The sequence below is a fragment of the Mobula hypostoma genome, chromosome 3 (genome assembly GCF_963921235.1).
Source record: "Mobula hypostoma chromosome 3, sMobHyp1.1, whole genome shotgun sequence".
In the NCBI taxonomy this organism is placed as follows: Eukaryota; Metazoa; Chordata; class Chondrichthyes; order Myliobatiformes; family Myliobatidae; genus Mobula; species Mobula hypostoma.
Genome location: NC_086099.1, coordinates 90,214,995 through 90,234,535, shown reverse-complemented (window position 1 = coordinate 90,234,535; position 19,541 = coordinate 90,214,995). Strand labels below are relative to the sequence as shown.

Here is a 19,541-nt window from a genome sequence, read left to right as displayed (position 1 = left end):
TGTTCTGGGATGACCTGATCAGAGATCTGAATGTGGACACGAGGAGTTTCTGCTATTGATTTGATAATCCTGAGACCATTCTCTAATAAGCTGTGTATTGTGTACAATAGCAGGTTTGCAGAAGTATTCTCATTATCTCTCATTGTCTGCATGACCTGGTTTGAACCTTTGTTCAAATAGAACAAAGAAGTCACCTAAAGCACAAAGTTGTATAGCTCTTGGACTACATCCAATAGGAAACTAACATAGGTCAGTCAGATGACCTCATGCCAACAAAATTGAAATGCAACATGTGAACTGATAAGTGTTTCAAAGTAAGGAGCTTCAAATGCAGAGCAGCAAGAACTGCAGGACTAACTATCACATGGAAGAATCCCCATGTTGGGGGCTGGGAGAAAAAGGATCCAACATTTGGCCAATGGAAGATCTCTCTATTAGTGTTATAATTTAGAGAATTGGTCTGAATGAGTATTGGTACTAGGAAACAGAAGAATTCGTGTTTTAAGTTGTTGGCCTGGGGTCCACATAGTTAATGTTGTTGTTTGTGCAGAGACAATAAAGTGCAAGCTTTGATTAATTAAATATTGCATAGTCAGTTGCCTAACCTAGTTCCATTTATGAAGTCAACAATTATTTCCACCACAATCCTTGCAAATTCTTATGTATAGTTACTCATTGGCTATGTACTGATTTATTTTTCAAGAAGTTTGTCTCATATCTTTAGAGCTTCCAAGAATTCAAGCTACCTTTGTGATGGAAAGACTGAGCACTTCATTAAAGATTCTGTTTGGCTCAAGGGCCTCCTTCCTCACATTTGGGATCCAGCCATCATAACCCTCACCCCGTGATATTGGGAATTATCAAACTGAAATAGACTATTAGTTTTGACTGTCTGTAACAGCACTAAAACTTTCACAAGTCATATGGCTGGCAGCAACAATCCTGTCTGCAGTGAAAAAAAAATTGCCAGAGGATCTCAGTGGGTCTGGCAGCATCTACGGAAGGAAAAGAGATAGTCAACATTTCATGTCAAGATGCTGTACAGTCTGCTATGTCCATTCAGAGAAAGGGACATGAAATCAATCTCAGAACGAATTAACTAAATTATTGGTGAACTCATAGCAGAGTTACAGCACAAAAGCCAAATTAATTATGTAGCCCTGTTATTGACATTAACTGACCATGTATCAAGGCCGAAATTGATCATCATTCGTGATCCACATTTCAATGGCCTCACTGTGGACAGAGAGAAAGGAGCACAACATATAGCAGACATCCCACCTCTCCCGGAAGTTCTGGGAGTCTCCCGCATATTAATAGCAACTCCCTGATGCCCGCAAATTATATACAATATTCTGGAAATGAGAGGGAGAGGGAGAGCGGGAGTGAGAACGAGAACGGGACCGAGAACGAGAGCGAGATCAAGAGCAGGAGCAAGAGTGAGTACCCTGATTGGTCTCTCCTTGAGCTAAGTAGACCTATCAGTTTTCTCTGTGGGCAGGTTTTACAGTCGACCTCTGTCTCTCCATCAGTTCTGTTTCGTGTCCTGCACCGCCATGGCAAAGTGTTTCAAAAAAAGAAAATATAAAACGCACTTCACCCCAGACTACACTAAAGTATACCCCTGCCTAATAGGGGTCAAAAATAATGACAGTGTTGCTCACTGCACTGTTTGCAACAGTGACTTTTCTATTGTCCATGTGGGTTAGGACTGTAAAAGACATGTTGAGGTGAGTTTAACAGATGTCATTTGTTCATTAGCATAGCTAACATTATTTAAAGTAGCTGGCTGGCTGCTAAGGAGCTACTCTATTGATGTCCAACGTGATGAGGCCAAACTCCCTATAGACGTGCTTAAAGTTGTAATAGAATTAAAAAATGACTCCATGATAATATATAAGTACATATTTTAATGTCACATTTTCTGCATATACCCAGTTTACAGATTACAGTTTGGTTTACAGATTAGACAAAATCACTAAACAAAGTATTACATAAGACAATATAATAAGGATACACCTTATGCTTTTATTTCTTTCAGGAACCACAACATATTAGGGAGGCTAATCGCAGGGAAGGCTGCTCAGGTATTTCACAGTTCTTTTCAGCACAGCCACATCACAGTACGGGAAAGTTTGCAAAAGAAATAGAAAAGCTACTTGCATTAGCATTGAGATTGCCAACAAAATACTTAAAGAATATATATATGTATGTGTGTGTGTAAATAATTTCAATATGTGTCAGATAATTTGCTGTGTTCTTTCATAATCAAATGTCCCGTAGACATGCACCCTTGGAGGTCGACTGGGGGGTGGTGGGATATGGGGTTGCGGGGGACGAGGGTGCTACCTCCTTGAAATGGTGGTGCTATCTCCCTGAAATGAATTTTTGCAGGGTGGGATGTCTGATATAGCATGCTTTGATAGCTCATCGCAATATGTGTTCCAGTTGCAATCAGCTAATTATAATTGAGAAATATCAATGTAAAGTAAGTTCAGGGGTGTTAATGTTAGCAAATTACGGGAGAGGTACATAGAAACTATTGTGTTAAAACCACTATGCCCTCATTACAAATCATGCAATGACTATTTTGAGATGAATAAAATTGATACACTTTTTGTACTAATTTCAGACAAATATTGTACAAAATTCATCTCATACTATCAAGAAAATAAAATTGCAATGTGAGATTAATAAAGTTGTTGGAAATAATGTAGAGTGATCAGAGAGTGATGGAGTCGAAGATTTGTACAATACAGAATCAGGCCCTTCCACCCATCATGTCCATGATGACCTTTTGGCCATCTACACTAACCCCATTTGCCTGCATTGCTCATATCCTTTAATCCCTTGCCTTTATAATGGTCTATCTAAATGTCTCTTTAAAGTAGTGACTGTATCTGACTCCACCACCTCCTCTGCCAGCACTTTCCAGGTATCACCCGATGTCTTGTGCAAATAAATTTTACCCCTGAAATCTCCTTCAAAACTCTTTTTTGCTAATCTTACATCTATGCCTTTTTGTTTTTCATAAGCCTAACCATGGTAAAAATTCTGACCATCTACCCAAAAGGTCAGGGCAGCTCTACTTTCAGGGGTCCCATTCTGCTAATCACCATCAGCATGTGCAGGATTGGGTCAGATCGAACTGCCACCCATCAATAAGAGATAATTAAATCTTATTGTAATGACGTACTTCGAGACAACCATAAAACCCTTTGCTGCAGTCAAAGGACAGCAGTGACTATATCATGTCCATTTCAGAGAGCGCCAACCACATCATCAAGAATAATCAGCATCCTTTGGTGTTAGTGCTTTGTATCTTCTATCCAGCGTTAGGGTAAAACAAATGGTCAGCCTAATTATGCCACGTGGAAAGGGAAGGGTGATATTATGGTCAAGAGATGACGCCAAACGTCATCGGGAAGCGGCAAGGAGAGGGAGAGAACAAGAATCGGATGAGGCCAGGGATGTACGACTCCAGGATCAAAGAGTCAGGGCAAAAAATGAGAGAAGAAGAGACAGAGGAGGAGAGGCATGCACGTCTCCAGGATCAGAGAGAAAGAATAAACAGCAGAAGAGATGAAGAGACGGGGAATGAAAGGGCTGCATGTCTCCAGAATGACAACAAGGGGCACAAGGGTGACAGATAAACCAGAAATGATGCCATCAAAAGTGTCCTTTGTTAAACAAAGAGCAGCTATATTTGCTTTGCTATGCGCTGTTCGTCTTTAATAAACTGTGGTTTTCTACTTCAGTTTCCAAAGCAAAGCGATACCAGTAACATTCAGGAAAATTTAATGTTCATTCTGGTCTCATCAGATTGCACCACCCTTCTCTCAAAGGGTCAACCCGTTGTCTAGTAACTAGCAAAATCCTCCAATCCAGGTCAATTTCCTTTGCACTCTCAGCAGCACAACAGACGAGCATGAAAGAATTTTTTTTAATTGCACATTTTGGAAATTTGAAATAAAAATTTAAAATACTGGAAATATGCGGTATATCAGGTAGCATATTCTGAAAGACAAACAGAGTTAATGTTTCAGATGCAAAGAACTTGGTCAGAACTGGGAAGGAATCAAGTCAGTTAATATCAAGCCACAGGAGGGTGGGAATGGGATATTTAAGATAAAGGGAATATCTCTGATAAAGTTCATCTTCAGGCCAATGTTAAGTGAGATAATCAGGTTGACAGGTTAAGGAGACAGAACATGGTCTTTTATTCACAATAGTTATGAGAAGAGAGTAGTTGGAGAGTGAGAACACAAGCATGTAACTTTTGTAAAACACAGGCCTGCAGGACATACCTGGCAAATCAGGCTATATTCATGGAGACAGAGAAGTTAAGATGACCTGGTCCATTCCGCTACAGACAGAGAAAGCAAGTTGTCTAATATTAAATGGTTCAATACTGATACCAGAAAGCACTAAACAACCAAGAAAGGAGAGACTTAAATTGGATGGCAGTTACTGTCTAAGGACATATGCTATATATTAGTCAATATTCAAAAACATATATAGAGGTATGAAGAAGTGAACAGTTGGAGACAAAAATAGTGATAAATGAAGAATAGCACTAACAATAAAAATTATGATTTTTCCCCAGTGCACAATGAGACAAGACATCAATGAAACATCAAAATGCCAACAAGGAGGTGAGAGAGATCTAAGCAGAAAAGAACATTCAAAGTCAAAGCAATTTTTTTCCTCAAAGTACATATATGTTACTATATACTACATATTACAATTCATTTTCTTACAAGCTTTTACAGGAAAACAAAGAAACAATAAAATTAATGAAAAACTATACATGAGTAAAGACTGACAAAGAACCAATGTGTGAGAGAAGACAAGTTATGAAAATGAATAAATAAATAAACAAACTAACTCACTAATACTGAGAGCACAAGTTACAGTATCCTTGAAAGTGGGTCTGTAGGTTGTAGAATCAGTTCAGAGTTAAGGTGAGTGAAGTTATCCACACCAGTTCAGGGTAATAAGCATTCCTGAACCTGGTGGTGTAGGACCTAAGGCTCCTGTACCTCCTGCCCAGTGTTAATAGTAGGCAGAGAACTTGGCCTAGCTGGTGGGGATCCTTGATGATGGATATTGTTAGTACTCTTTGTCAATGTGCTCAATAGTGGGGATGGTTTTGCCTGTGATGGACTGGCTGTATCCACCAATGTCTGTAGAGTTTTCAGTTCCTGGGCATTGGTGTTTCCATACCAGATCATAATGCAACCAGGCAGGATTCTCTGCACTGTGCATCTATAGAAGTTCGTCAAAGTTGCCAAATCTATGCAAGTCTAAGCAAAGTTTGTCAAACCTAAGAGAGCAGAGGCACTGTCATGCCTTCATTATGATGTGCTGTTTCTGGAAAACACCAAAGAATTTCAAGTTACTAACCCTCTCCATCTCCGATCCCCTAATGAGGACTGACTCATGGACCTTTGGCTTCAATAATCAATTCTTTAGTTTGAGTGGCATTGAGTGAGAGGTTGCAGTTGTGGCACGATTCAACTAGATTTTCAATCTCCCCCCATACACCTATTTGTCACCACTTTTGATTCGCCAATAACAATGGTGGCATTGTGGCGACCCACTTTCTAGCACACACGAACCGGCTCACAACAACACGCGCAGGCAGAGGGCCGGCCCCAAAAAGGGCGCCAGGCCATCTTCACCAGCAGGGGGAAAATCCCGTGCATGGAAAGGGTCTGGGAATATGCATTCCCCATAGCAGTCCCGCCCAGGGAGGGTGGGAACAGAAAGGCTTTAAAGCAGGCCGCGAAGTTTGAATAAATCTGTTTCATCGCAACTCCAACTCACCGACTCCATGTGGTTATTCTAGTGCTGTGTGTAGCACACTGCTACAGCATCAAACTTAAATATGGTAATGGAGCTGTACTTAGCCACACAATCATAGGTATAAAGAAAGTAGAGCAGGATGCTAACCACACAGCATGTGGTGCACCTGTACTGCTGGTGATTGTGGAGAAAATGTTGTGCCTATCTGTACTGACCAAGTGATAAAATTGAAGATCCAATTACATAGAGAGGTATCACGGCCAAGATCTTGGAGCTTATTGATTAGTTTCAAGGGCATGATAGTGTTGAAAGCTGAGCAGATGTCAATGGAGAGCATCCCGATGTACGTATCATCAAGGTGTTCCAGAGATGAGTGAAGGGCCAATGAAACGGCATTTGCTATTGACCTCTTGTGACAGTAGACAAATTGGAGTGGATCCAGGTTACTCCTCGGGCAAGAGTTGCTGTTCTTTGTGACCAAGCTTTCGAAGTACTTCATCACAATGGATGTAAATGCTACTGGACGATAGTCACTGAGGCAGCTTACCACATTCTTCTTGAGCACCAGTATGACTGAAGCCTGTTTGAAACGGTTGGGTAACTTGGACTGCGAAGCGAGAGGTTGAAGATGCCTGTAAACATACCTGCCAGTTAATTAGCCCAGGACTTCAGTATGCCGTCTAGGCCAGATGCTTTCTGTGAATTCACGCTCCTGAAGGATGCTTTCATATCAGTCTCAGAGAGTGAAATCATGTAGTGGTCGAGGGCTGTGGAGGTCATGAAGGTGCCTCCATGTTCAGTTGTTCAAAGTGAGCACAACAGGCACTGATCTCATCTGGGAGTGAAACCTCGTTATTGTTTTGTCCCTTGGTTTTATTTTGTGGGAGGTAATAACATTAAAACCCTGCCACAGCTGTTGCACATCCTTTGTGATTCAAGTTTGCTCTAGAATTGTCACTTTGCATTCAAGATGACTTTCTGGAGGTCAGACCTGGCCCTCTTTTACTTTCCAGGTTACTAGTCCTGAATGCCACCAATCTGACCCTCATCTTTTGGTTCATCCAGGACTTCTGGTTGGGGAAGAAGCTGAATAATTTCACAGGGATACATACATCCACAAGTGTCTTTATAAAGTCCATGACAACCATTCACTCAGGTCCTCTGAAGGGACTCATGTGAACATAGCCCAGTCCACTGACTGAAAGCTGTCCCATAGCTGCTCCTTGACTTCTCATGGCCACCTCTTTATTATCCTTGCCTTTGGTGTCTTGCTCTTTAATCTCTACCTATATGCAGATAGAATGGGAACAGCATTCATCACATTTGCCAAAATGCAGTCCAGGGATGGAATGGTAGGCATTTTTGATGGTAGTGTAGCAGTGATTGAAAGTGTCGGGCCCTCTGGTGCTGCATATATGCTTATGGTAGCTGGGAAGAGATTTCTTCAAACCAGCCTGACTGAAGTTCCCAGCAAGGAAATGAATGGCGTCAGGGTAGGTCATTTCTTGTTTGTTAAACATGACGCTCAACATATCATGTAGTAGCTTGACATCTGCCTTTGGTGATATGTAAACTACATACAGAATCACGACGGAGAGTTCTCTCAGTAAGTAGAATGGTTGGCAGTTAATTATTAAATGTTTCAGGTCAGAAGAACAAGGGTGAGACTAGCCCACTACGTCACAACACCACAATAAGTTTGTCATGAAGCAGATACCACCTCCTCTGCCCTTCCCTGATGCTGCTGTCCGGTTATCCAGTGAACTGGGAAACCATCAGGCCAAGCACAGTGCCAGGTGGCGGGGGGGGGGGGAGGGGAGGGGGAGGGGATATGTCTCAGTGAAACACCCAATGCAGTAATCCTTCATTTCCCTCCTATCAACAGTCTTTCTCCTTAGGTCCCCTGTCCAGTGACTGTATAGGCTAGGGAGAGGTAGACCTGTTCCTCGTTACTTCAGCCTGGTCTGAAATCCACCCTCACAGTCTATGGTGGTTAACCAGTCAACTTTAGGGGTCATACCTGCATTCCTGAGAGTCAAGTTTGCCAAATTCTTCAGGCTCCTCAGGAGATCATAAGATTGCTTGTGCATTTGCATGTTTCAAAAGTGTATTTCTCAAAGGAAAATTACAGGCTGCAGATACCAGTGATAACAGTCCAGAAGATGTACCACTAGTAGCTTTGTGAACTCCATAGAAACTGTTCTTAATAACCTCTCTACTCTGTGTCATTAATTTTCTTACTAATTATTTTGGAAACAGTGTCTTCCATATTGGAGATAAAAAAATTAATTAAGCCAAAATGGAAATACATAAAAGTTTGCTCATCTTTATTGTTTATTTTATTCAAACAGAATCTTCAGTTAAAATTAAATGAGGAATGAAACAATGAATACTAAAATTTGGTATTTAAAGTTGTCTAAAACAAAGCTAAGGCAATTTGTATACTAAATTCCAAATTCTAGTAAGATCGAGGCTAAATTCCTACCCATTTACAATTAATAACCAGAAAACTAGAGTAAAAGTATCCTTGGAAGATTCCTGTGGTGCCCTGACAGCTAATAGGTGATTACAAATAAATACTGCTTTCAGAGAAATGAAGCATGAGAATGATGTAAATTGCTTCTGTCTCAATTGTCTTCAACAGCATTTGAAAATTTCACTAAGGTACAGGTGTCCCCCGCTTTTCCAACGTTCGCTTTACGAAACCTCACTGTTACAAAAGACCTACATTAGTACCCTGTTTTCACTTTCAGAAGGTGTTTTCACTGTTACAAAAAAAAAGCAGCGCGCTGGGAAAATCAGCGCGTGAAAAAAATCAGCGTGCCGCGCGCCCCGAGCAGCCACTCTCCCCCGGATTCGGAACTGCATTCTTGCCGGCATTGCTTAAACACGTGCCCGTGAGCAGTCGTTTGCAAGATGAGTTCTAAGGTATTGGAAAAGCCTAAAAGAGCTCGTAAGGGTGTTACACTTAGCATAAAACTAGACATAATTAAGCGTTTCGATCGTGGTGAACGAAGTAAGGACTAAGTGAGTTTGGCTTGTGGAAGTTGATGAAGATGATGTTGAAGTGGTTTTGGCATCCCATGACCAAGAACTGATAGATGAAGAGCTGATGCAATTGGAAGAGGAAAGGATAACAATCGAAACCGAATGCAGTAGCGAACGGACCAAAAGTGACTACGTGAGATTTACGCTGCAATGATAAAGTACGACTTTAATTTTGAAAGGGTACATCGGTTTGGGGCATATTTGCAGGATGGTTTGAATCCTTCCTTATAAAGAACTGTATGACAGAAAAATGCGCGAGGCTCAGCAGTCAAGCAAGCCTTCCGCATCAGCCACAGCAGAGGATGAACCTCGGCCTTCGACATCGAGGCAGGCAGTCATAGGAGAAGATGAGCTGCCTGCTCTAATGGAAACAGACAACGAGATGACACCCCAGTGTCCCACCACCCCGCGATTCACGGAGAATGCAGTGGTAGCCGGGAGGCATACAGCACATCTTTAAGAAAAAAGCCGAAATAAACATGCTAATTAATTAGGTGCCGCCGGACACGTAATTAATTAGCATGTTTATTTCAGCTTTTTTCTTAAAGATGTGCTGGATGCCTCCTGGCTACTGCTGCACCCCTGCATGCTTCGCAGTTCAGTATCTGTCGGCGGCCTGGAGGGTGGGGGCCACTCACCACCCAACCTGCAATGACTCAGTTTAACACACCACCATGAGTGTGCTCAGCGCTGAACCAATTCTGGTAAGTGATACCACACTGGACATACATTATTTCTACTTTACATCGGCTGTGTATTTTTACGTGTTATTTGGTGTGATTTGGCAGCTTCATAGCTTAAAGGTTACTGGAGAGGGCCTGCGCCATGTTTTTGGCAACAGCGCTTGCGTGAGATTTTCTGCCGACGGCGCTTGCGTGAGATTTTCGATACGGAGAAGAGCTCAGTAATGACTGGAAAAGTATTTCTACTTTATATAGGCTGCGTATTTATCATATCATTCCTGCTTCTACTACATGTTACTGTTATTTTAGGTTTTATGTGTTATTTGGCATGATTTGGTAAGTTATTTTTGGGTCTGCAAATGCTCACAAATTTTTCCCATATAAATAAATGGTAATTGCTTCTTTGCTTTACTACATTTCAGCTTACGAACCATTTCATAGGAACGTTCTACCTTTGGATGGCGGGGGAAACCTGTATTCCAATTTCCTAACTCAAACCTTTCCACTGTTGAAATAGATGATCAGACAAACCAAGTATAAAATTCACATAATAATCTCCAAAAAAATGCAAGAGTTAAAGAACAACTTTTGAGACCATATTTTGATAATGAAACAATATTAGAAATGACAAGCACATTCAGGGCATAATTTTTCTCTTTTTTGTCAGTTATTTTTACTGTATTTAATATTTAAATTTCACAAATAATATTCAAAATACAACGTGCTGGAGAATATTTTCCTCATTATCCATATCCTACTCTAAAACTATCAGGAATGAACAGTCTTCAAATACAGGTGTCCCTCGCTTTTCGAACATTCGCTTTACGAAACCTCGCTGTTACGAAAGACCTACATTAGTTCCCTGTTTTTGTTAACAGGTGTTTTCACTGTTATGAAAAAAGGCAGCGTGCGATAAAAGGCAGCGCACAAAAAAAAAACAGCGCGCGCCCCGAGCAGCCGCTCTCCCTCGGATTCAGAACAGCATTCTCGCCGGCATTGCTTAAACATGTGCTGTGAGCAGCCATGAGCAAGGTGAGTTCTAAGGTCTCGGAAAAGCCTAAAAGAGCTCGTAAGGGTGTTACACTTGGCGTAAAACTGGACATAATTAAGTGTTTCGATCGTGGTGAATGAAGTAAGGACAAAGTGAGTTTGGCTTGTGGAAGTTGACGAAGATGATGTTGAAGAAGTTTTGGCATCCAATGACCAAGAACTGATAGATGAAGAGCTGATGCAATTGAATGAGGAAAGGATAACAATCAAAACCGAATGCAGTAGTGGAATTGAAGTCGTCCAGGAACTGAACGTGAGGCGACCTCGTGAGATTTTCGCTGCAGTGATAAAGTACGACTTTAATTTTGAAAGTGTACGTCGGTTTAGGGCAGGGGTCCCCAACCTCTTTTGCACTGCGGACCGGTTTAATATTGACAATATTCTTGAGGACCGGCCGACCCGGGTGGGGGGAGTAGGATTGCCAACGGACAAGAGTAGCAGTCAAATACGTTGTGTTTACCCAGAGAAAGACTACAATGACCATGAAGCCTTGCGCAGGCACCAGTGCGCATGCGTATCCTGCGTGCGCCTCCCAATTTATTTTTCCTGCAAATCGCTTTGGCGATTCTGTTCGGGGGGGGGTGTTAATCACGGCCGGAATACAAGTGAAAAGTGGCTAATACACTCAGTTTCATTTCTAAAAGGGTTTATCTAACAAATTTAATATAAACACACAGCGCATATTTTCCTCACATGAATATAGTGATAAGTCAATTATCAGAGGAGCTTGCAGTAAGTGTTGAACGAACTTCCAGTAGAAGTGGTATAGGCAGGTTCAATATTGTCATTTAAAGAAAAATTGGGTAGGTATATGGACAGGAAAGGAATGCAGGGTTATGGGCTGAGTGCAGGTCGGTGGGACTAGATGAGAGTAGCGTTCGGCACGGACTAGAAGGGCAGAGATCGCCTGTTTCCGTGCTGTAATTGTTATATGGTTATATAAGTCAATAGCATCATAACATTTTACGTAACATTTGGAATATTAAACACACAGCACATATTTTCCCCGTATGAACATATAAAATCATTGCAACACACCAATATCGCAGAATCAGTGGGAGCCCTGGGCTTGTTTTCCTGCAACAAGACGGTCCCATCGAGGGGTGATGGGAGACAGCGATACTCGAAGGGGGTTCCTTATGTCCAGTCTATTCTGCAATTTAGTTTTCGTTGCATTCATTGCAGAAAACTCTGCTTCGCAGAAATATGTTGGAAGCAACATTTTCAGTGCTTTCATGGCTATCTCAAGACTTGACTTTGATCCGGAATGCCGGCAGAGGTGTTATGTCAAACATACTTCTCAGCCCGCCGTCATTTGCAAGCTCGAGGAGTTGATCTCCTTCCCGCGCTGACATGGATGACGCGTGGGTAATGACCTCGCATGCGTAATGGCTCAACGGTGGCCGTGACAGGGAATGAGGAAAGGTGCAGCTGACTCATATCGCCAAATCTTATCGTTTCCTCACGGCCCGGTAGCATATGCTTTGCGGCCCGGCGGTTGGGGACCGCTGGTTTAGGGCATATTGGCAGGATGGTTTGAGTGCTTACAAAGAAATGTATGATAGAAAAATGCGCGAGGCTAAGCAGTCAAGCAAGCCTTCCACATCAGCCACAGCAGAGGACGAACCTCGACCTTCGACATCGAGGCAGGCAGATATAAGAGAAGATGACCTGCCTGCCCTGATCAACGATGAGTGACATCCCAGTGTCCCACCACCCCAACCACCGGGCCCCGGACAGATACCGATTCGCAGAGAATGCAGTGGTAGCCGGGAGGCACCCAGCACATCTTTAAGAAAAAAGCCGAAATAAATAAGCTAATTAATTAGGTGCCGCCCAGCATGTAAATATCGGCCCAGATCAGAGGCGATTACCGATTGCGTCACCTCTGAACTGGGCTGACATGTACATGCCGGGTGGCACCTAATTAATTAGCTTGTTTATTTCGGTCTTTTTTTTTATAAAGATGTGCTGGGTGCGTCCCGGCCACCGCTGTACCCCTGCATGCTTCGCGGATCGGTATCGGTTCGCTGCCTGGAGCGACTCCAACGACTCAGCCGAACACACTATCGTCATTGTGCTTGATGTCTTCACGATTCCCTTAAGTGATACTACACTGTACATACATTATTTCTACTTTATATCGGCTGCATATTTTTACGTGTTATTTGGTATGATTTGGCAGCTTCATAGCTTAAAGGTTACTGGAGAGCGCTTGCACCGTGTTTCTGCCAATGGCGCTTGCGTGAGATTTTCGCTACGGAGAAAAGTGCGCAATGATTGTGAAAACATATTTCTACTTTATATAGGCTGTGTATTCAACATATCATTCCTGCTTTTACTATATCTTACTGTTATTTTAGGTTTTATGTGTTATTTGGCATGATTTGGTAGGTTATTTTCGGGTCTGCGAACACTCACAAATTTTTCCCATATAAATAAATGGTAATTGCTTCTTCGCTTTACGACACTCCGGCTTACAAACTGTTTCATAGGGACGCTCTACCTTCGGATGGCGGGGGAAACCTGTAGAGTGTTTACTGTTTCATTGATGTCCTGGAAGTTAAGTGGTTGTATTAAGACCAAAATGAGAAGAAATGTTCTAATGGACTTACAGATGAAATTTTAGAGAACTAATGAGTAAATGTGTGTTTCTGAGCATTAGAAAGGAAGAAGGTAATTCTCATTGATTCATATTGGAAAATTCCAAGGATTTGTACGCTTCCAGTGGGCATGACTACAAAGTACAAAATCAAGCTGGTAACCTTTTTCATTTCCAGAGCAATCCCATTGCAAACTCCCCCCAATAAAAGCGAACTTATCTCATCCCCAGTAAAGGGAGGAAACACATTCATAGGTAAAATAACAATATATTTTCTATTTGTCATAGGGTAGTTTACAAGGATATAAACAAATATCGTGCACATTTTAATTACGTATTGAAGATTGGTAGAAATAAAATCAGGTTTTCATAGAATGAGAATGCACAAGAGAGGCACTTAATAGAAATCCGAAACTACATTATACGGAGTTCAGAGGCAGACCACATATTTAAGAAATCCCCAATATTTAAAATGGGAATTTAAAATTGTAATCCTATGCCAGGATCCATAAACTCTTTTGTGCGGCTGCAAAGAAAAATGTAAAGTAAGTAGTATGTTACATTATTTTAAAATTATTTTTGTTCTAAAGGAATGTTTTAAAGAAGTTAAAGAGCTGTTCAAAGTTGTTAAAGTTCTAAAAATACTTTAAAGTCTTAATTTACTGGCATTATTTGTTTTTATTTTCAGTGTTTCTCAACAGTAGGGCGAGTGGTTTTTGACTTCTGTCGAAGGTTTACTGGAGGCCTGTCTGACCACAATGCCAATTTAGGTCACAGGAGACCTTGGCAAATTCTTCACCAATCTCAGGCACCAGTCTGTTCTCCAAGACTTCTAAGTAACATTCCATTGAATACTGATTATACTGAAAATGACATGCAACATATTTGAATATTCATACCTGGTAGAGATATTCGTTTCAGGAAAAAATCCAGCCCAATTGTTTGTTTGTACTGCTTTCCAAAAGCTTCCTGCGCAAAACGCATTGCCAAAGAGGTCTGTAACAGTTAAGCATTCATCTTAAGACACATTCCTAATAAAATTACCAAGGACAATTACAAAGTAATAAAACGTGAGAGGAGGGCAGGCGATGGGATCACAGTGCAAAGATTATCAGGAGCAGAAAATTGAAAGTAGAGTTGAAAAAGAAAGCAATATGAGGGAAAGCAAAGGAACAGGGAGGAAAAGTGAGGGAGGAGCAGCAGGACCGAAGCAAATGGGAGGGAAAGAGAAGATGAGACAGGAAGTGGAAGGAGAGGGTTGGCCTGAGGGGAGGGTAAATTGGATGGAGCGGGACAGGAAATTAAGTGGGAGAAGGTGGTGAGGACAGGGGTCAGGGAAGCCGTAGGGTAAACAGGGGAATGAGAGGAGAATGTTGAGCATCAAAGAACATGGTCCTAAACAGGTGCAATGAGAAGCGGAAAGGGGGTGTGGGGAACTGAAAGGTGGTGGATGGAAGTGGGAGAAATGAGGGGAGGTGAAGGGAGGAGGAAAGGGAAGGTGTAGGGTTAGCAGTAGGAGGGTTAGTGGGTGGGGGAATGTTGGGGGTTAATAGTGGGAGAAAATGCAGGGAACATTGTAAATGAGGAATACTGAGAAAATGGGAACAGAGGTAGAGATTTGTAGGGTGAAAGTGAGAGTGGGAACAGTAAGGAAAAAATAGTGAGGGAAACAGTGGGGTATTATTTGCAAGCGGGAATAGTGCGAGTGGGTTAATAGTGGATTAGTGGGGGACATAGTGGGAAGGAGTAAATGATGGGGGATGGGAATAATATGGGGCTGGAGAAAATTGTGGGAAAGGGAAATAGCGTGAGAGGGCAGAGTGGGATGGGGGAACAGAGAGAGACTGGTGCAGGAAATAATAGGAAGAGGGAATAGTGGGGTATCATTGTGAGCCAGAATTGTTGGAGGGGCAATAGTGAGAGAATAGATTAGTGTAGAGGGAATAGTGATGGGGAGATAGTAAGAGAAAGTGGATTAGTGCTGTGGAGAATAGTGGGGAGGCGTATTAATGCAGAAGGAATTTTTGGGGAGGGAAACCCTTGACTTCCTGTCCAATAGACTGAAACCAGTAAGGCAAGGCAGCAGCACCTCCACAACAACTATTCTAAACACTGAAGCTCTCTACAAGGTTACATTCTCAGACGCTACTTCCAGCACACTCATAACTGCGGACAGATTCTGCCCTAACTCCATCTACAAGTTGTATTACCATTGTAATGGTTCGCATCTCAAATAGCAATGAGTCGGAGTACAGGAAGGAGGTAGAGACCTTCGTTACATGATACCATGACAACTTGTCATCAATGTCAAGAAAAGAGCTGATCACTGATTTCAGAAAACATGCTCCTGTAAACATCAAGTGTTGAGGTTGAGAGTTTCAAGTTGCTCAGTGTGAACATCACCAATAACCCGTCTGGTCTAACCACATTGATGTCATCGCCAACAAAGCTCACCAATGCCTCTACTTCCTCGGGTGCTAAAAATATTCAGCACATCCCCATTGACCCTTACCAATTTTTGTTGATGCAGCATAGAAAGCATTCTTTCTGGATACATAACGGCTTGGAATGGCAATTGTTCTGCACGTGACTGCAGGAAACTGCAGAGTAATGGACACACCTCAGCCAGTATGGACACGGGATGCAGCCTCCCCTCTGGGGCTCTGTCCATACTGCCAGTTGTCTCAGTAATGCAGCCGGCATAATCAAAGACCCCATCCACCAAGGACATTCTCTCCTCTCCACTCTGCAATCAGGCAGAAGATACAAAAGCCTGAAAGCTCAAGGACATCTTCTATTGCAAAATTCTCAGACATTTGAATGGGCGTCTTGTATGATAAGATGGACTACCAGACAATCTACCACATTGTGATCTTGCACTTTATTATTTACCTGCACTGCATTTTTCTAGTAACTTTACACTTTATTCTGCATTGTTATTGTTTTACCTTATTCTACCTCAATGCACTGGGTATGGTTTGATCCACATGAACAGAGTGCAGGACAAGCTTTTCACTCTATCTTGGTCCACATGACAATCATAAGCAAATTCTAATACCAATAAAGCATGGGGAATAGCGTAAGGAAGATTACAGTGGTGGGGCGGGGGGGAATAGTGGAGTGGAGGATTAGCACAGTGGGATGGAATTGTGGATGAGAAAGAGGAAAAATAGTGGGAGAACATAATAGTTGGGAATACTGAAAGAGGGCTGAAATTGTAGCGGCAGTAATCGTAACCAAGTGGTTGGAAAACGGGGGGGGGGGGGGTGGAGAATATTGGAAGTTGGGAAATAGTGCAAAGCAGCAATACTTTAGGAAAGTAATGGGGCTGTAATATTTTGAGTCAGAACAGTGCAAAAAGGGTGTGGAACAGTGGAGTGTGATAGTGAGGGGGATGGTAGGGGGATAGATAGCATGGGTGGAATTCTGAGACGGGATAGCATGGCAGGAATGGTGGGAAGGGGATAGTAGGGGGGAATGGTGGTAGGGGATAGCCTGAGAGGGGGTTAGCCTGGGGGGGAATGGTGGGAGGGGATACCTGAGAGGGGGTTAGCCTGGGGGGGAATGGTGGGAGGGGCTGGGGGGAATGGTGAGAGGGGGACAGCATGGGGAGGAAGGGTGAGGGGGGACAGCGTGGGGGGAATGGCGGGAGGGGGACAGGGGGAATGGTGGGGATAATGGGAAGTGGGAGGAGGAATAGTGGTGTAATCAGAGGGGGAGGGGGTTATAGTCAGAGGAAGGGGGAAGGTGCGAAAATAGGTAGTGGAAGGAGAAAGATGGAAATAGAGGGTGGAAGAGTGGGAAATGGAGAGGGGAAAATAAGTGGGTGGGAGGAGGAAGTAAGAGGGCGGGAGAGGGAAGTAAGAGGGTTGAGGAGGAGGAATGAGGGTGGGAGGGAAGAAACAAGATGGCAGGGAGTAGTGGGGATGTGAAGCAGAGGTCAGGGTGCTTGGGGGCCCAATGGTGGCAGACTTATGGTGACTGAAGGGGGTAGGTGGTTACAGACCAGCGGTTGACGAAGAATGAGGCATGCAGAGTGAAGGCGGTCAGAATGGGAGACGGGCCCCATATTTTCAGGGCTTTCAATCGCCACCATTCACCTTTCCTGACGCGCCATCCCCAAGGATGACTATCTTCAGCTGACGGTCCTGAATTTCGTCCTCGGAGTCGGACATGTCGCTGGCACTTGAGTGCCACTGTCAGCAGACCACGCGGTGTCCAGTCCAGTTTCCACTCCGGATCCTGTTGGTGTGCTGCTCCGGATCCTGGTGGTCTGCTGGTCCGGGGGTCCGCTCCGGATCCTATTGGTGTGCTGCTCCGGATCCTGTTGGTGAGCTGGTCCGGGATCCGCTCCGGATCCTATTGGTGTGCTGCTCCGGATCCTGTTGGAGTGTTGGTCTGGGTTTTGCTTCGGATCCTAGTGGTGTGCTGCTCTGGATGCTTTTGGAGTGCTGGTCCGGTTTCTGCTCCGGATCCTGGTGGTCGGCCGGTCCGGGTTCCGCTCCGGATCCTGGTGGTAGGCCGGTCCGGGTTCCGCTCCGGATTCTGGTGGTCGGCCGGTCCGGGTTCCGCTCCGGATTCTGGTGGTCGGCCGGTCCGGGTTCCGCTCCGGATCCCGTCGCGTTCACAGCTGGAGCTCGCCGTTGCCAGGGTCCATTTTCAGAAACGTTTCAAGACATGGGGAGTAGCATTCCGAATTCACATCGTTCAGTCACGGGGGCGATGGAGGGAATACAGCTAACATAACAATGATTGGAAGAAGTTTATGAACCTTCTTTGGTAACCATATAGTCGCATGTACTGTCTCGGCGCCTTTGCTCTACAATGATGTGCAATACTACATTCTTCCCTCTGTGAACGATGGGCTCTTCCAGTCTGACGCAATTGGTCGCTAAGGGATGAAGGGGTGAGAGTTCACGCAGTTGCTCGGCGAGAGCGAGCGGGGCCGCGGGGCCGCGCTGCTGACGCGCCGGCGGAGTGTCGTCGCTTCCATTGGTAATTCTTACGTCGAGATGTGCTGCTGCTCCGGCAGCCCCTGTGGGGAGAGAACACAGATTGGAGGTCGATAACCTTCCGTCCAAGTTAATCTTTTGTTTACTTACATTGAAACGAGGGGTTGGGAATCACAGCCAGTTATTGGTTAAAATTCCACGCATCTCACGTGAAAGTGTGCCGCAAAACAGTAATTATAACTTCCCCCTTTCGTGTAAATATGGTTAGAACACGAGAAATCTGGTGGCATATTTACTCAATTTTCATGATATTGATTTACTGAAACGCTAGTTAGACTGTAAGACATGGGAGTAAGCTGTACGGCTGATCGATTTTGCTCCGCCATTCCATATAGAATGGGCTGATTTATTATCTCTCTCAAACCCATTCTCCTGCCTTCTCACTGTAACCTTTGCCACCCGTACTGCTCAAGAACATATCGACCTGTGCTTTAAATGTACTTAATGACTTGGCCTCCACAGCCATCGGTAGCAATGAATTCTACAGATTCACTACCTCTAGCTAAATAAATTCCTCCTCATCTCTGTTATAAATAGACACTCCTCTATTTTGAGGCTGTGTCCTCGACTCATCCACGATAGGAAACATTCTTTTTGTTTAGGTCTGTCAGATAGATTTAAATGAGATTCCCACCCACTCATTCTTGTAAACGAACTAGTAACTGTACAGCCCAGAGCCATCAAACGCTCCTCATAACGTTAACGCTTTCATTACCGGGATTATTCTCGTGAACCTCGTCTGGCCCCTTTCCAACTGCTCAAAATACTCCGAGAGTGGTGTGACCAATGCCTTTTAAAGCCTCAGCATCACGTCCTTGCTCTTATATTCTGGTCCATTTGAAATGAAAAGCAACATTGCATTTAAATTCCTTAACACCGACTCAATCTGCAAGTAACTCTTTAGGGAACCCTGCACAAGAACTCCCAAGTCTCTTTGCACCTCTGATTTTTTTAAATTTTCTCCCCAGGTAGAAAAAAGTCTTTTTTCCTTCTACAAAGTGCATGACCATACAGTTCCCTTCATCAACACTCACAACAAGCTGGAGGAAATCAGCAGGTCAGGCAGCATCCATGGAAACGATCATCTGATGAAGGGTCCCGGCCTGAAACATTGACTGATCGTTTCCATGGATGTTGCCTGACCTGCTGAGTTCCTCCAGCTCGTTGTGAGTGTTGCTTTGACCCCAGCATCTGCAGAATATTTTGTGTTTATGTTTCCTTGCATTATATTCCATCTGCAACTGCTTTCCCATTTTTCCAGTCTAAGTCCTTCTGCAGACTTCTTGCTGCCTCACACTACCTGCCCCTCCACTTGACTTTGTATCATCTGTAAACATG

At 43.5% G+C, this 19,541-nt stretch overlaps 1 protein-coding gene across 3 annotated transcripts in view; it reads right to left on the bottom strand.

Moving 5' to 3' along the window:
- Positions 1-18,070, bottom strand: part of rab28 (RAB28, member RAS oncogene family) — a 129,151-nt gene extending 111,081 nt beyond the window's left edge. For all 3 annotated transcript variants that reach the window (XM_063043422.1, XM_063043424.1, XM_063043425.1), the window contains exons 1-2: positions 17,292-18,070; positions 14,091-14,187 (exon numbers count right to left, since the gene is read on the bottom strand). In XM_063043422.1, the coding sequence (XP_062899492.1) occupies positions 14,091-14,187; positions 17,292-17,366 (172 nt within the window). In that variant the 5' untranslated portion in view covers positions 17,367-18,070. The remainder of the gene's footprint in view (positions 1-14,090; positions 14,188-17,291) is intronic.
- Between the last annotated feature and the right edge of the window lie 1,471 nt (positions 18,071-19,541).